Source organism: Lytechinus variegatus, chromosome 4 (genome assembly GCF_018143015.1).
Source record: "Lytechinus variegatus isolate NC3 chromosome 4, Lvar_3.0, whole genome shotgun sequence".
NCBI lineage: Eukaryota > Metazoa > Echinodermata > Echinoidea > Temnopleuroida > Toxopneustidae > Lytechinus > Lytechinus variegatus.
Window position 1 is genome coordinate 12,232,647 of NC_054743.1, and position 13,471 is coordinate 12,246,117.

Below are 13,471 nucleotides of genomic sequence, written 5' to 3' on the forward strand. Positions count from 1 at the left end.
ACACGTGGAATGCTATTATTTTAACATTTTGTGCTTCAGGCAAGGAGGTCCTAATCGTGAAATTCGTAAAAATTGAAATATTGTATAATTCAAACAATAAAAAACAAAAGAAATAGTGAGTGAGTGACATCATCGACTCTCTCATTTGGATGTAACTGGCTCGTTCGTATAACTATTTTGTTGAAAATAAGCGAAACTTTGAAATGTCATAACTTTCTTATTTTACATCCGATTTTGATGAAATTTTCAGCATTGTGCTTGTCTGATTTTTCTCTATTGATTCAAATCAACATTTTTCTGAGGTGGACTTGACCTTTAAACATACAATGTATACATCATTCTAATTACAATTTTATACATAGACTAGCAACTCTATCAACATATGGTAACATTTAACCAAAGTCCATCCAACCTACAGTAAAAGTTGTAGGAGCTGAGCATGACTTACCCTGCCCCTTTGAGCTTGAGTTTAGAACCTTCTTGTTTCCATTCTCTAACCAGCTCTTCATATAGACTGATTAATTGACCCTTGTAAGAAACAGAACAGAGTTAAATTGGTTCTCACAGTCACATGGAAGCGAGCAAAAGCATATTAAACCTATGCAGAGAGGCAGTGATTGTATAGCAGCATGGAAATCATTCAGTCACTACATATGATGCACCACGCCGTACACCGGGGCACCGTAGTACCCCGGGGTAGGGCGTTGTGCAGCGCCATCTCGTGTTGTAATAGTGTACAGTTACACTGTTGTCATGGTGATCACGGTCGTACGATCGTTGCGACAATCATGACAATGAATGGGGACAATGATCACAACGCCTATTTCCTTTCGTTGATACAATCTAATGCCAATAATAGTAAACAAATTATGTTATACTTAAGAATTTAAGTATACTTTTCTAAAAAGAAAAAAAAATCTGTACAAAACATTAAAATATACTTGTACACATTTTTTGGTCACCCAGGGTACAGCGCAAAAAATAAAATAAATAATTCAACAAAATGGCGGATTATTATTTGGTACCCCAGGGTACCAAATACTGCATCATATGGAAAACCATCAAAGTAATGGTTTATGGAACAACCTCATTTAACTGTACCAGGGTAATTCAACAAAGTATACGTGTATGTCTTCCACACAATTCCCCTACATGTGTGGCCTTTTAAAATTCATACAAAAACTGTAATACACTTAATGATAATGACTTGAGCAGTTGTGAAGTGAAGTAAAAGTGAGGGGAATATTTGTTAGAAACACGCAAGAAGGTCAGAGAACTCACTTTCCATTGGTCAAAGTCTGTAGCATAGGCTCCCTCTTCCTCCGTCATGACGCCATGTGGATGATGGGCACTCATCTGAAGGCTTAGGAAGGTTACCAACTCATCCTGCAAGGAAGAAAATTATAGCCCCTTGACCACTCTACAGAATATACATGTACATTTTGTAAGCCGTTTTATTACCATTATTATCTAACCCATTGGAGAATAAGAACAACATCATCTGGGGCATTGGTTAAGAGAAAATCCATGCTCTTATAAAAAGTGTGTATTGAGCATCTTATATGTTGCATTATCATTACAATCTAACCTATTGGAGACTAAACTTGCGATCGATTGCAAGTCTATTTTTGGTCCCTACATCAATAATATGTCTTGCAATTAATTGCTAATTTTTGAATGATTGCTAATCTGCTCCTTGAAACAAGAATTTTAATCTGATTCACTATGACTAACGTTGATCTATCAATTGTAAAATTGCAACAGAATATTTACAATTGATCGCAAATATTTTCTTGCAACACCCCCTAAGAACGACATTATCCTGGGCGGTGGTCAATGGAAAATACATAATAAAATCAATCATTACCAATGGTTTAACAGATCAGTTTGATATACTTGTACTGATCTGCTTTGATAAGAAGAGGTAGGGAGAGCATTGTTGATTTTAGTTTACAAAGATGATGACTCATATAGGGAGCAACTTGGACAAGTATATGAAACTAGTTCTAATGATATTTTTCACACAAAATATTCTGATAAACTGGGTAAATGCAACAGCTGAAATGTTATCTCTGTCAACCAGTCAACTTCTGAATCAGAAGTTGACTGGTTGACAGAGATTACATTCTGATACCATCTCTCCTTCACTAAATTAATGGGGGGCATCGTGGTCTAGTGGTTAAGACTTTCGTCTTTCAGTCTGAGGGACGTGGGTTTGATTCCAAGCCATGGCATGTTTTCCTTCAGCAAGAAATTTACCCACATTGTGCTGCACTCAACCTAGGTGAGGTAAATGGGTATTGGCAGGAAGTAATTCCTCAAAAAGCTGTGTGCACAGGAATCAGTACTCTAGCTTAGCCGGGGTAATATAGGAGTGCCTTGAGCGCCTAGCACGGTAGATATGTGCGCCATACAAATCCTATATCATTTATTTATTATTAAAATAAGATTAACCTTCCAATGTTTTTACTTTTCGAAATTTTGCCTTTTGTGCCCCACTGAAAGTGCAGTCTACCCTGGGTGACATGCCCCCTATGTCTTCCAATGCCTTGCTGCCAATATGACCTACTTCTAGGAGTCCTATCCAAGCTTTTTCATGCGTGTAGATAATGCCCTACGGAGTAACCTGAATATATGGCACATTCTATAACACACCCTTATAGTCTGAGCCGAGTTGTTTCTCCATGCTGATATGAGGTACATGAAGCTTGCATAGATAATGCCCTCTGGAGCAATCTAAAACCGAATCTGATCTATTCTATCACTCACCCTATAAGTCTGAGCATAGTTGTTTCTCCATGCTGATATGAGGTACGTGATGGAGTCTTCTCTTAGCTTGCATAGGTAATGCCCTCTGGAGCAATCTAAAACCGAATCTGATCTATTCTATCACTCACCCTATTAGTCTGAGCAGAGTTGTTTCTCCATGCTGATATGAGGTAAGTGAAGGAGTCTTCTCCCAGCTTACATAGACAATGCCCTCTGGAGCAAGCTAAAACCATATATGATCTATTCTATAACTCACCCTAATAGTCTGAGCAGAGTTGTTTCTCCATGCTGATATGAGGTAAGTGAAGGAGTCTTCTCCCAGCTTACATAGACAATGCCCTCTGGAGCAAGCTAAAACCATATATGATCTATTCTATCACTCACCCTAATAGTCTGAGCAGAGTTGTTTCTCCATGCTGATATGAGGTAAGTGAAGGAGTCTTCTCCCAGCTTACATAGACAATGCCCTCTGGAGCAAGCTAAAACCATATATGATCTATTCTATCACTCACCCTATAAGTCTGAGCAGAGTTGTTTCTCCATGCTGATATGAGGTAAGTGAAGGAGTCTTCTCCCAGCTTATTTGTTTCTGTTTGTGGTAACTCCCGTAGGAACTCGGCAGGACAGCATTTTTTGCTGGTAAACGCCAAGCTCTTATATAACCAATTACCTTGGAAACATTTAACATCTAGGTTAATCAGTCATAGTGGCTGACGTAATAGACGACAGATATCACTCTTGGGCCTTTTTATCGAAGTGGAGACAATGGCAGAGTTGGGATTCGAACTCACAACCTTGCGATTATGAGTCCAATGCTCTAACCACTGGACCACACGACCCGTACATAGACAATGCCCTCTGGAGCAAGCTAAAACCATATATGATCTATTCTATAACTCACCCTAATAGTCTGAGCCGAGTTGTTTCTCCATGTTGCTATGAGGTAAGTGAAGGAGTCTTCTCCCAGCTTGCATAGATGATGTCTTCTATCAGGAGCTACATGAAGACTGAAGGTGTTCAGGGCTGACAGTGTACAGGAGATCACTGTTGTACTTCTTTCAGTTCTAGATATTACAACAAAAATAATTATGCTAGCTTATATAGCACTTAAAGGGATTGTCCAGGCTGGAAATATTTATAAATAGAGAGAAATTCACACAGCAAAATGCTGAAAATATGATCAAATCAGATCACAAATAACAAATATTATTATTTTATACAAGTATTTATTATTGTATTTTGAAGATTTGCATTATTCCAGTGAAACCGTTCTAGGCATGTTTTTATGAGTATTTATTAGGTGGGCTGATGATGTCATATCCCCACTTGTTCTTTTCTATTTTATTATAATATATGAAATTAGGTTTATTCAAAATTTTTCTACCAAGAGCTAAAACAATTGGACTGACAACTGATTAAGTGCATTAGTTATTCATTGCCACAACTTATTTCATCATAATGGAGACACATCAATTAACATGTATGAAAAAATGAAACATTTATGATTTCATGTAATAACATAACAAACAGGAAAGTGGGGATGTGATTTCATCAGCCCACCAAATGAAAATTCATGACGATGTGCATATAACTGTTTTCACAAAATATTGATAAACTTTAAAATTCAATAACTTGTTATTTGTTATCCAATTTGATGAAATTTTCAGCATTTTGCTCTGTGAATTGTACTGTATTTATTTAGATTTTCAGCCCGGACCGTCCCTTTAACAATTACTTTATCACAAGTCTCTAAACGCTCTTCAAATAATGCAGCATTACCTTGGCTTTAGCAGAACAGCTGTCACGCACACTACATTTCATGGAATAAATTGCAAAATTATAAAACAGTAAAATGTGAGGAAAGGATGCAATTTGATACACTAAATTGTACCGATATAAAACCCCAGCTTCCGGTTGTTCTGGCAGAAAAAATACATCTTTGCCGTTTGACTTAGCAGAGCAATGTATTTGTGTATCTCTGATGAATCATTTCAGTCTCAATATACAAAATTCCATAGAATAGAATAGAAAATTATGAATTTGATACAGAACAATTAAATGAACGGAATCGATTCAAGAAAAATGGAATAAACTAGATGGATTCTCGATTGCACTCAGTTGAAATTTATGCCACAGCCATTGCCAGACTAAGAATACATCACACATCTCAATTCTAAACACATTACAATAGTGACCCCTGTGACCTTTGACCCCATGATCCCCAAATCTATTCAGATAATTGTCTCTCTAATATATATACATGAACTAGGTTTAAAGTTGACCCATCAAATGGTTCTTTAGTTTCGAGAAAAAAAAAAACAGAACAGATTTACAGCCAGAAATACAAACGACCAGAAAACATAATTTCTTTGGCAACCACCAGAAACAAGCAGCGTCACTAAAATAGCTTATAACTTTATACTCTGTTGACCCCAAATTATAAACCTACATCAGGAAATTTACCTGATTCTTTTGAGCATGCTCCTAAAGAAACTAAATAGATGGCTTGCAGGAAGTGCTCCTTGAATGGTTGCCCCGGCAACCAGTGACTGAACAGCTCTAGCCTGTGGGTCAAGACTCACACCTTGGTCAGTCTTATGAAGTGCCATAGTGACCGTCTCAATCAGATCTGGAAGAATAATGAATTTTAAATGATTAAAGTTTACATAAATTTTCACTAAAAACAACATGTGAATTTTATATGAAGTAGTGAGTAGTAGCTAATTTTGGAGCGACCCAAAATTGCATAATCATGATGACACTAATAATGACGATGGTGATGTTGATGGTGATGGTGGTGGTGATGATGATGATGGTGATGATGATGATGACGATGATGATGATGGTAATGATGATGTTGATGATGACGATGATGGTGATGATGATGATGGTGGTGATGATGATGGTGATGATGATGCTGACAGTAATGGTGATGATGGTGACAAAGTAATGATGTTGATGACTTTGATGATGGTGGTGATGATGATGAAAATGGTCCCAATAATGACAATGATGAAGACGGCAGGATGATCAGGACGTGAAATGAAATCATAGGTCCATTGAACATACTGTATCTTAAAAATTTGAGTGAATACTGACCAATCCAGGTGCGTTGATCCAATTCATGCCAATACTTCTGACATCCCAAGACATCCCTGGTTATGATGGAACAACAATCAGCACCAAACTCAGGACCGGTGAAATCATCCTTCAGCAAGGAAATCAGCTTTTTAACCAGCTTCACAACAGAGAGCTGTGGCCCACCTAGACAGGTGATAATGATTAGAATAATGAGATAATGATGTCATATTTTATTTATTCAGAATTCATGATAATAAAAAAATGTTTCATATCAACATGAATAAATACACATATTTTAACGACAAGATGCTCAGGAGGTATTGTTTGGTAAAGATGTTTGTTAAGTTATGAATAACTTTCCAAACAGCTGGAATATGCAAATCTGAATGCCCCCCCCATGCATAAGTTGGGTGGAGAACGGCAAGTACTTTAGATAAATGAATAGCGCAGGGTGGCTGTTTATATATTACACATCATTTTACATATGACTGGGAACACTTTCTTGGGCACTGATTATATAAATGGATCTTTATAAATTAGCATTCATCATTCTTATTATCAACTAATATTGAAATCAGATATTTACAGATTGAAATTCTGATTGTTAATGAGTATCTGAATTGAAACTCTATTATTTTTCAAAATTTGTGAGGGGTGTAATGAATGCAGTCTCATTACGTAAAAAACTACAAATTTAGGAAATCACATTTAAAATAAGACAGGGTCTCCAGTAATAATTAAAGTCATGCACAAAGTCATACGTAATTGACAGACCTTTTTTTATGAAATGGCTCAAGGTTGATCAGCATGAAACAAATAATGAGTCTTTTAGCACAAGTTTTTTTTAATTCGAATTGAATTTAGAATTGAGGTAAGAGAACTCTATCAATACTTTACTAGCTAAAGACGTCAGCTTTTCTAAACAACATTACGTCAAACCCCCGTTTGCAGAAAGACCGCAGTTTGCAGTCTAAACTGCGGTCTTTCTGCAAACGGGGGTTTGACGTACCCCATACCCCATTTTTCATTTGAAAAATCTCAACAACATTTCCAACTCCGATAAACCCATCTTGGCCAGGTAATCCGCTTGTCTCAATTTCACCACCACAGGCCGTGGTGGTGAGCGTTGAGCCAAGGACGAAATGATAAACAACCATTACGTCAAACCCCCGTTTGCAGAAAGTATTGAGTTTTAGATCATGGGGGCCATTTCACAAAGCTGTTCGTAAGTTAAGAGCGACTTTAAAAATGACTGGTGATCATCGCTAATGGTGTGTACCATTTAACTAGTCGCTCTTAACTTATGAACAGCTTTATGAAACACCCGCCTGATCAACCCCGCTTGGCCAGGTAATCCCCGCTGTCTCCACAGACCAGATTACGAGCGTTGGACCAGGGACGAAATGATAAACAACAGCTGTGCTATTACGTAAGACTTCTCTGCCTGTAGTAGGACCTTCGGAATGAAATTATTCTATTTGATATTTGATTGCATTTTCAAAGGCATATTGTATTCAGAAATTCAATGTTAGTCCATATTCAATCTCGAACGAAGAAAATCGACCTCGAAATAAGGAAAGTAAGTGAATAAAAAATGGCGGCATGCTTCGCCGGGGACCGCGTTCAGGCTATTATGTTATCTTCGGACCGAGGTCAAGAAACAGGTGTTTTGATACTTACTTGAGGCAGTAATTGATTGAGAAAAACCATGGAGTAGGTCCATGGAAGAACTGGGGTATATGTGTTCTCAAACAGAGATTTTCATCATGATATCCCAGCATAGAATCACTTGTTACTTACGTCCATTTGCTACACCAACGATCCATCTCAATGTTGACCTCACTTCTCTCTTCCTCGTCAGATTTGTAGTGGTTGTACGAGAACCTGGAAAAAAATATATTGCAAGGGGTGAAAAACATCACTTCTTGTACAACACCATTTGCACTGAGCTATATTTCTCAGAAAACTACACCAACAAAGGGAAGCATAATTATCTTAACAAAGGAATGTTTTGAGTGTTATGGCCTTATGGGAACAACATGGTCTAGTGATCTTAACTCTCTCCTCGCAATCAGAGGGCCATGGGGTTGAAATCACACAGCAATTTCCATCAGCAATAAACTATTTGTCTGAAACTTTCCTTGATTTTGATTGGCTGAAAAGCAACATATCTGTGGTATCTGCCAGATTAAAAAGAATTTGTTGGATAAAACTTCCAACAAGTCCTTTCACGAAATGCTTAGGTATCCCTGAGCAAAATTAGTGTATGGGAATAAGATAATTCAGTAGTTGATGGGTTCACGAAAAAGAGTGCTTTAAACAATATATATATATAAGCCTGGAACTGCCATTAAAAACATCCTGAAATTATTAAGACATGACTAAGATTGATCTTTCATGAATTTTCTTCTTTTTTTCAAATGATTGTAAAGCATTAAGCAAAAGTGACCTTAATAAAAACCTACAAAAATGTACACCTAGTATTAAAAAGCATCATGGACTTACTGCTAGCCCCTTTGCCTTTCAGTACTTCAATTTCTTTGACCAAGTAGGCCCAGACCGACTTAAAGACTTCTTGCCATGTGTAATTACTTCTCCCTTCACGGGTGTGTTTATCAAGCTGAAGTTGGACACTCTTCTTATTAACCTCCTTCTTCACAATATCTATTTGTTTCTGGTGAAATAGGAAGAAAAAAATAAACATACTTCTGAGTATGACACAAGAAAATGGATACTTTTGCCTTAGTACTTAAAATTCATCACACCTTGCTTGCAATGCATAAGATGACCCAACAACCAACATATCTATCATAAGAGCATCAGTAATTAAATATGATTGGTGTCAAGACACTGGAGACATTGTGAAGATTTTTACCTCAGAAGTGCTTTCAGCACCTCAAATCTAAAAAAATATCAGAACTCCTAAAATATTTTCAAAAATTTTGATAAACTGTCTAGAATTTTTTTTTCAAAATGCACGGAAAATTTTATTATGCACTACTTCAATTAAAATTTTGATTTGAACTTAAATGTTCAATTGAAAAAAAATGTCTGGAACAAAATGATAATTGAGCAAAGAAAATGACATAATTTAAGACATCTGTGCAACTGAAAAAATGAGTTTAAAAAAATGAATGGTGAGATTAAGGATGCAGGTAAAGACAGAGTTCAATATTTTTTTTCTAAAATAAATATAATCTTCAGTTCTTCACATATCATAAAGTCAACTTTCATGAGGTGATCTGACATTTGTTCTGAAATAATTGCTCTTGACTGAATTTCGTTGAAGATGAAGGATTACAGAGATTTGGTTCAAAACACTGTAAGGTTTAGAATTTTGGTGAGATTTAAGTTTGGCTTTATGCTCAATATTTCCAGGAGCAATGTCTTTTGCAGGTATTTTAGGTAAATTTATTTACTCATGAAATATAAATAAAACCCATCAAAACCTTACCTTTCTTTCATTGATCTTGTCTGAGCTCAGGTATCCAGAAGCAGTGCGAAGAGGTATAAGGATCTCGGCCATATCTCTTATAACCTCAAAGCTCCCCTGCTACCTGTTGATATAAATGATAAAACAACCGTTATCTAAATTCTAAAAGGTCTTGTCTAATTCCACAATCTGACAATACAACATGACAACAACCTCCATCAAACAATATTTATCAGAGCTGACAGCTGTAAATTCAACTGCCCATATTTTGAACCGAAGTCGGGTTTACATGTAATCCAAACCATGATGTAAATCTGGTTGAACTACAAAAAGCCAACGGACAAAAATATTGAACTGTAGATGTTTGATCAATTCATCAACTCAATGTCATGCACAATCTTATAAACTGTATCACAAACAAAACACATTGTGTCTCGCACAAGCATGCTCTTGCAACAACATCAACAATCTGGCCATATTCATATCTACCTATTGCATTGGATATACCGTTACTGGATGGCAATTTGTGTTTTTCTTGGAAAGGAACTTGAAATCATGGATTGATAGATTGGACCTTCTAGATAGTTGACTGAATAATTGAAAAGTAGGAACCTTTGTATTTGTTTGATAATTTACAAAATACTCTCTCCAACAGTTATCCCTGCAATTCTTGACCTAATCCAGGCCCCTTACTTAAGCTCCTTGACAGTGAAGGTGCCACTCAGAAATAAAGAACTTCTCAAAGTCAAAGAACTGGACTTGTTTGTCCTCATCATTATTTTTATAATGACACTACTCAACTTTGCTAAAATGCCTCTCAAATGTTGCCAAATTCAAATATACATAATTGAGGTAAGTGCATTAATTTGTTTTTTCCCCTTTATTTGGGGTGCTATTACGACCCCAATCTACCCCATTTTGAAGAGTACGCGCCGCCTAATAATATACACGGACAAGTCCTGGGGCCTGTTGCATGAAATGGTCTTTCGTAGAACTGTTCTACATAAGAACGAGATATCGCTCAACTGTTTCACAAAGCCAATTTAGGCAATACAAAAAATGGTCCTTGGAAAGACACCTCCAGACATGTCCTACGTATGCATGATCTTCTTTGCACACCAACCACCACTGTTGGCATAGAGAGAATTTGCGTTTACGGCAAGTCACACTGACATATCACCTTTAAACATATTTTTTAGAGGGTTGATAATGCATTTCATCTGGGATGGCGCCAAGTTATTTTTTATGTGGGGGCTATTTGTCATCAATTTCAGGTCGACAAGACGACAAGGATGTCATTTTAACTTCTCTGGGGGTAATATAGGCCCAAAAAGTGTTTTCTTTTATTCTCCCTCCGTCCTATCCCCACCCCTTTTCCATTAAAAAAAATAAACTTGAACTATCGAAGTGGGCGGCACTATCTCTCTGACCCCTCATGCTTTCTCATTATAGATAATCAAACAACATGAAAAAAAAATTCTTTTAAAGAAATTATGTACGGAAAAAATGTTTTTATAACATTCAGCAAAAAACAAAAAAAAATACAAAACTAAGACGTTAAACATGCTAAATCATTTATTTATTTTTATTTCATTTTCATTATTATTTTTTTTAGATTAATTTTAATCAATAAGAATTAATTCTTGGATTTGGGATAACTTGAGATGTGAAACAGCTCTGAAACAAAACAAAACTCTACAGTAACAAAATAGCTAATTGCATTTAAGATACAGATTAGGCCTATAGCTTACGAATCCATCAAAATCATTACAAATGAAGATAAGTTCATCAAAGAAAAGATAAGTTCATCAAAGATACGAAGAGGCGCATTTTAAATCGTAGGGTAGGCCCCTTTTGGCTCCTATGTCATGTTAAAAGAATCACTCTACTCCTTAACTTTGAAATGTTGAACATATATATTTTGTTTATCTTAAAACTTATATTCTTATATAAACTTCCATAAATTAAGTGATCAACTTTAAATGTGACCAACGTTTATGATTGTTGTAATTTTTAGCATTGTTTCTGTTAATTAATGAACCAAGATAATGGATGTTTCGGGTGTGCTTTTGTGTGTTATGATGACGATGTTCCTTGGTGGGTGTGTGAATGAGCATATTTCGCCCCCCCCCCCCCTCTTCATCTGATGTGTACATAATTTATATTGATTATTGTATTCTTTGGAGGCTTCTTAGTTTCAAGTGTAAACTTTTTGTTGTCCTCCTTTTCTTGCAATGATATTTTTGTATATGAATGTACAGTTTGATGTTTTTATTATTATCAAGAATAAATTGAATTTGAATTGAATAATAGTATTTTTCAATTGCAAATTGCACAACTTTTTCTATGTTTTAATCATTATTGCAAAGCACTACTTTATTCACTTGGACATGTTTGCAGCAATGGTAATATTTTCCTTGTCTTCGGTTACTCATCATGCAACTTAGGTATGTTTATACTCTAAAACACTCACATTTGCATTTCTTTTGTTATACCTGACAAATAAAATAAATGAATTTTTCACACGCAGCCTCTATTCCATTCCATTCCTTGTTTTTATTTGGCAATAAGTCATAATTGACTATTTTTGCCACTCACTGTATAAAGAGTTGGGAAACAATTTAATTGAATAATATTATTTTCATTTTTTTTCTATTTTTTTTTCTTCCCTTTTTTCAATCATTCTCTCATATCCTCCTTTTTAGTCTCATACAATCAGACACTGTTGATTTTGTTTACTCTATTCAAACCCTATTTTTACCTCAACAAATAACTTAAGGCATAATAATTTGCAAAATTATCATTATATAGACTCTATAAGATACAGAATATTGAATTAGGAAATAATAAAATGTCGAAATTACTTAGGTAAATCAATTTTTACATCGGACAAGGGTCTCTTTCATTGAAATATCGATGAAAGGTGTCTCTAAAACAGTCTAAAGGACACCATGTTCTAAATAAGGGAAATAATGAAAATTTCGATTTTATTCAGTTATGTTTGTGAATCTTCAAAGTTTTTTTCTCTTTTTACCTCATAAAGTAAGCTCCATATCTCAATTCTACAATCAGTAATAAATAAAAAATCATTTGATCTCCTTTTATTGAAATAAAAGATTTTATGAAAAGTCGTCATTCCGAAAAGGTTCAGAACTTTCAGCAAAGACAAAATATTTTTCCGATACTAAAAAGTATCGATATCATTCAAACGATGTCGCAGACTTGGAAGACAAAATTGCCTTCGTGAAACAGAAAGCGCTGATTTGTCGCCAATCTTCCTATCTCGGAAGAATGGTCCGAGGACGTTCCTATCCTACGTATCGCTCATCTCGTCATGCAACAGGCCCCTGATCCTGGGCTCCGCCTCCGCTCCCTATGACTATGTTACCGGGCCGAGACGGTAGCCATAGGCATAGCCGTGGCCAGACAGAAGCCCAAACGTCTGGCATGCCTGGCCAGAACGATGATAAACAGAGTGGCGGTAGTGTACCCAAGCTGAAAGATTAGACAATCGTTAATACATATGACTGCAAAATTTAAATATAACAAATTGTTTCTTGCACAATATAAACATTTCAATAACCCCACTTACGAACTTTGACTCAGTTTCTGTCAGACTTCGACTTTAAATTTCGTCGGACATGAGCAACGAAGGAGTAGTTGACTACGCAAATAGAATTGGAAAAAAAACCTAAGAGTAATAACATTTTTAATAATAAAATTAACCCACTGCGCGGCCCCCCGGCGCGGGCCTATTACGCCATTGACATATTCGCGGGCATATTCATTATAAAATGAACATACAGTCAGACTGTTATTAATGCACATGTGAATGTGATCATCTTTATTTGTTTTTCTTGCTTTAATGAAATAATCGATATTAATCATTATAGCCACCCCATGGCTACGGGTGAGGAAAATCATGATTTATCGTGAAAAAAAATGTATTCATTCCTCTATTGATCATCTATATTTCCATTTTTTTCTTCGTACTGAGCATTGAAATTTTACATCAATTTATTCTATGATAATATTTCATCTAACATCATGCCCAATATTATACTTTGAAAGAAAACAAATAAAAACCAAACAGCCTAAATCTTGGTATAAGCAGTTTAGGGGACTAAATATAAGCCAAGGGAAATTATCATATCGAAATTTTCAAACACCATCTGTGCCAAACATTTG

General features: G+C 35.8%; 1 protein-coding gene across 1 annotated transcript in view; it reads right to left on the minus strand.

Annotated features, from left to right (window-relative positions):
• Nucleotides 1-12,948, minus strand: part of LOC121413403 (serine-protein kinase ATM-like) — a 61,900-nt gene extending 48,952 nt beyond the window's left edge. The window contains exons 1-9 of the mRNA XM_041606207.1: nucleotides 12,876-12,948; nucleotides 9,305-9,407; nucleotides 8,356-8,524; nucleotides 7,651-7,734; nucleotides 5,869-6,033; nucleotides 5,233-5,398; nucleotides 3,671-3,833; nucleotides 1,282-1,386; nucleotides 449-528 (exon numbers count right to left, since the gene is read on the minus strand). Of these exons, the coding sequence (XP_041462141.1) occupies nucleotides 449-528; nucleotides 1,282-1,386; nucleotides 3,671-3,833; nucleotides 5,233-5,398; nucleotides 5,869-6,033; nucleotides 7,651-7,734; nucleotides 8,356-8,524; nucleotides 9,305-9,376 (1,004 nt within the window). The 5' untranslated portion in view covers nucleotides 9,377-9,407; nucleotides 12,876-12,948. The remainder of the gene's footprint in view (nucleotides 1-448; nucleotides 529-1,281; nucleotides 1,387-3,670; nucleotides 3,834-5,232; nucleotides 5,399-5,868; nucleotides 6,034-7,650; nucleotides 7,735-8,355; nucleotides 8,525-9,304; nucleotides 9,408-12,875) is intronic.
• Nucleotides 12,949-13,471: the final 523 nt, after the last annotated feature.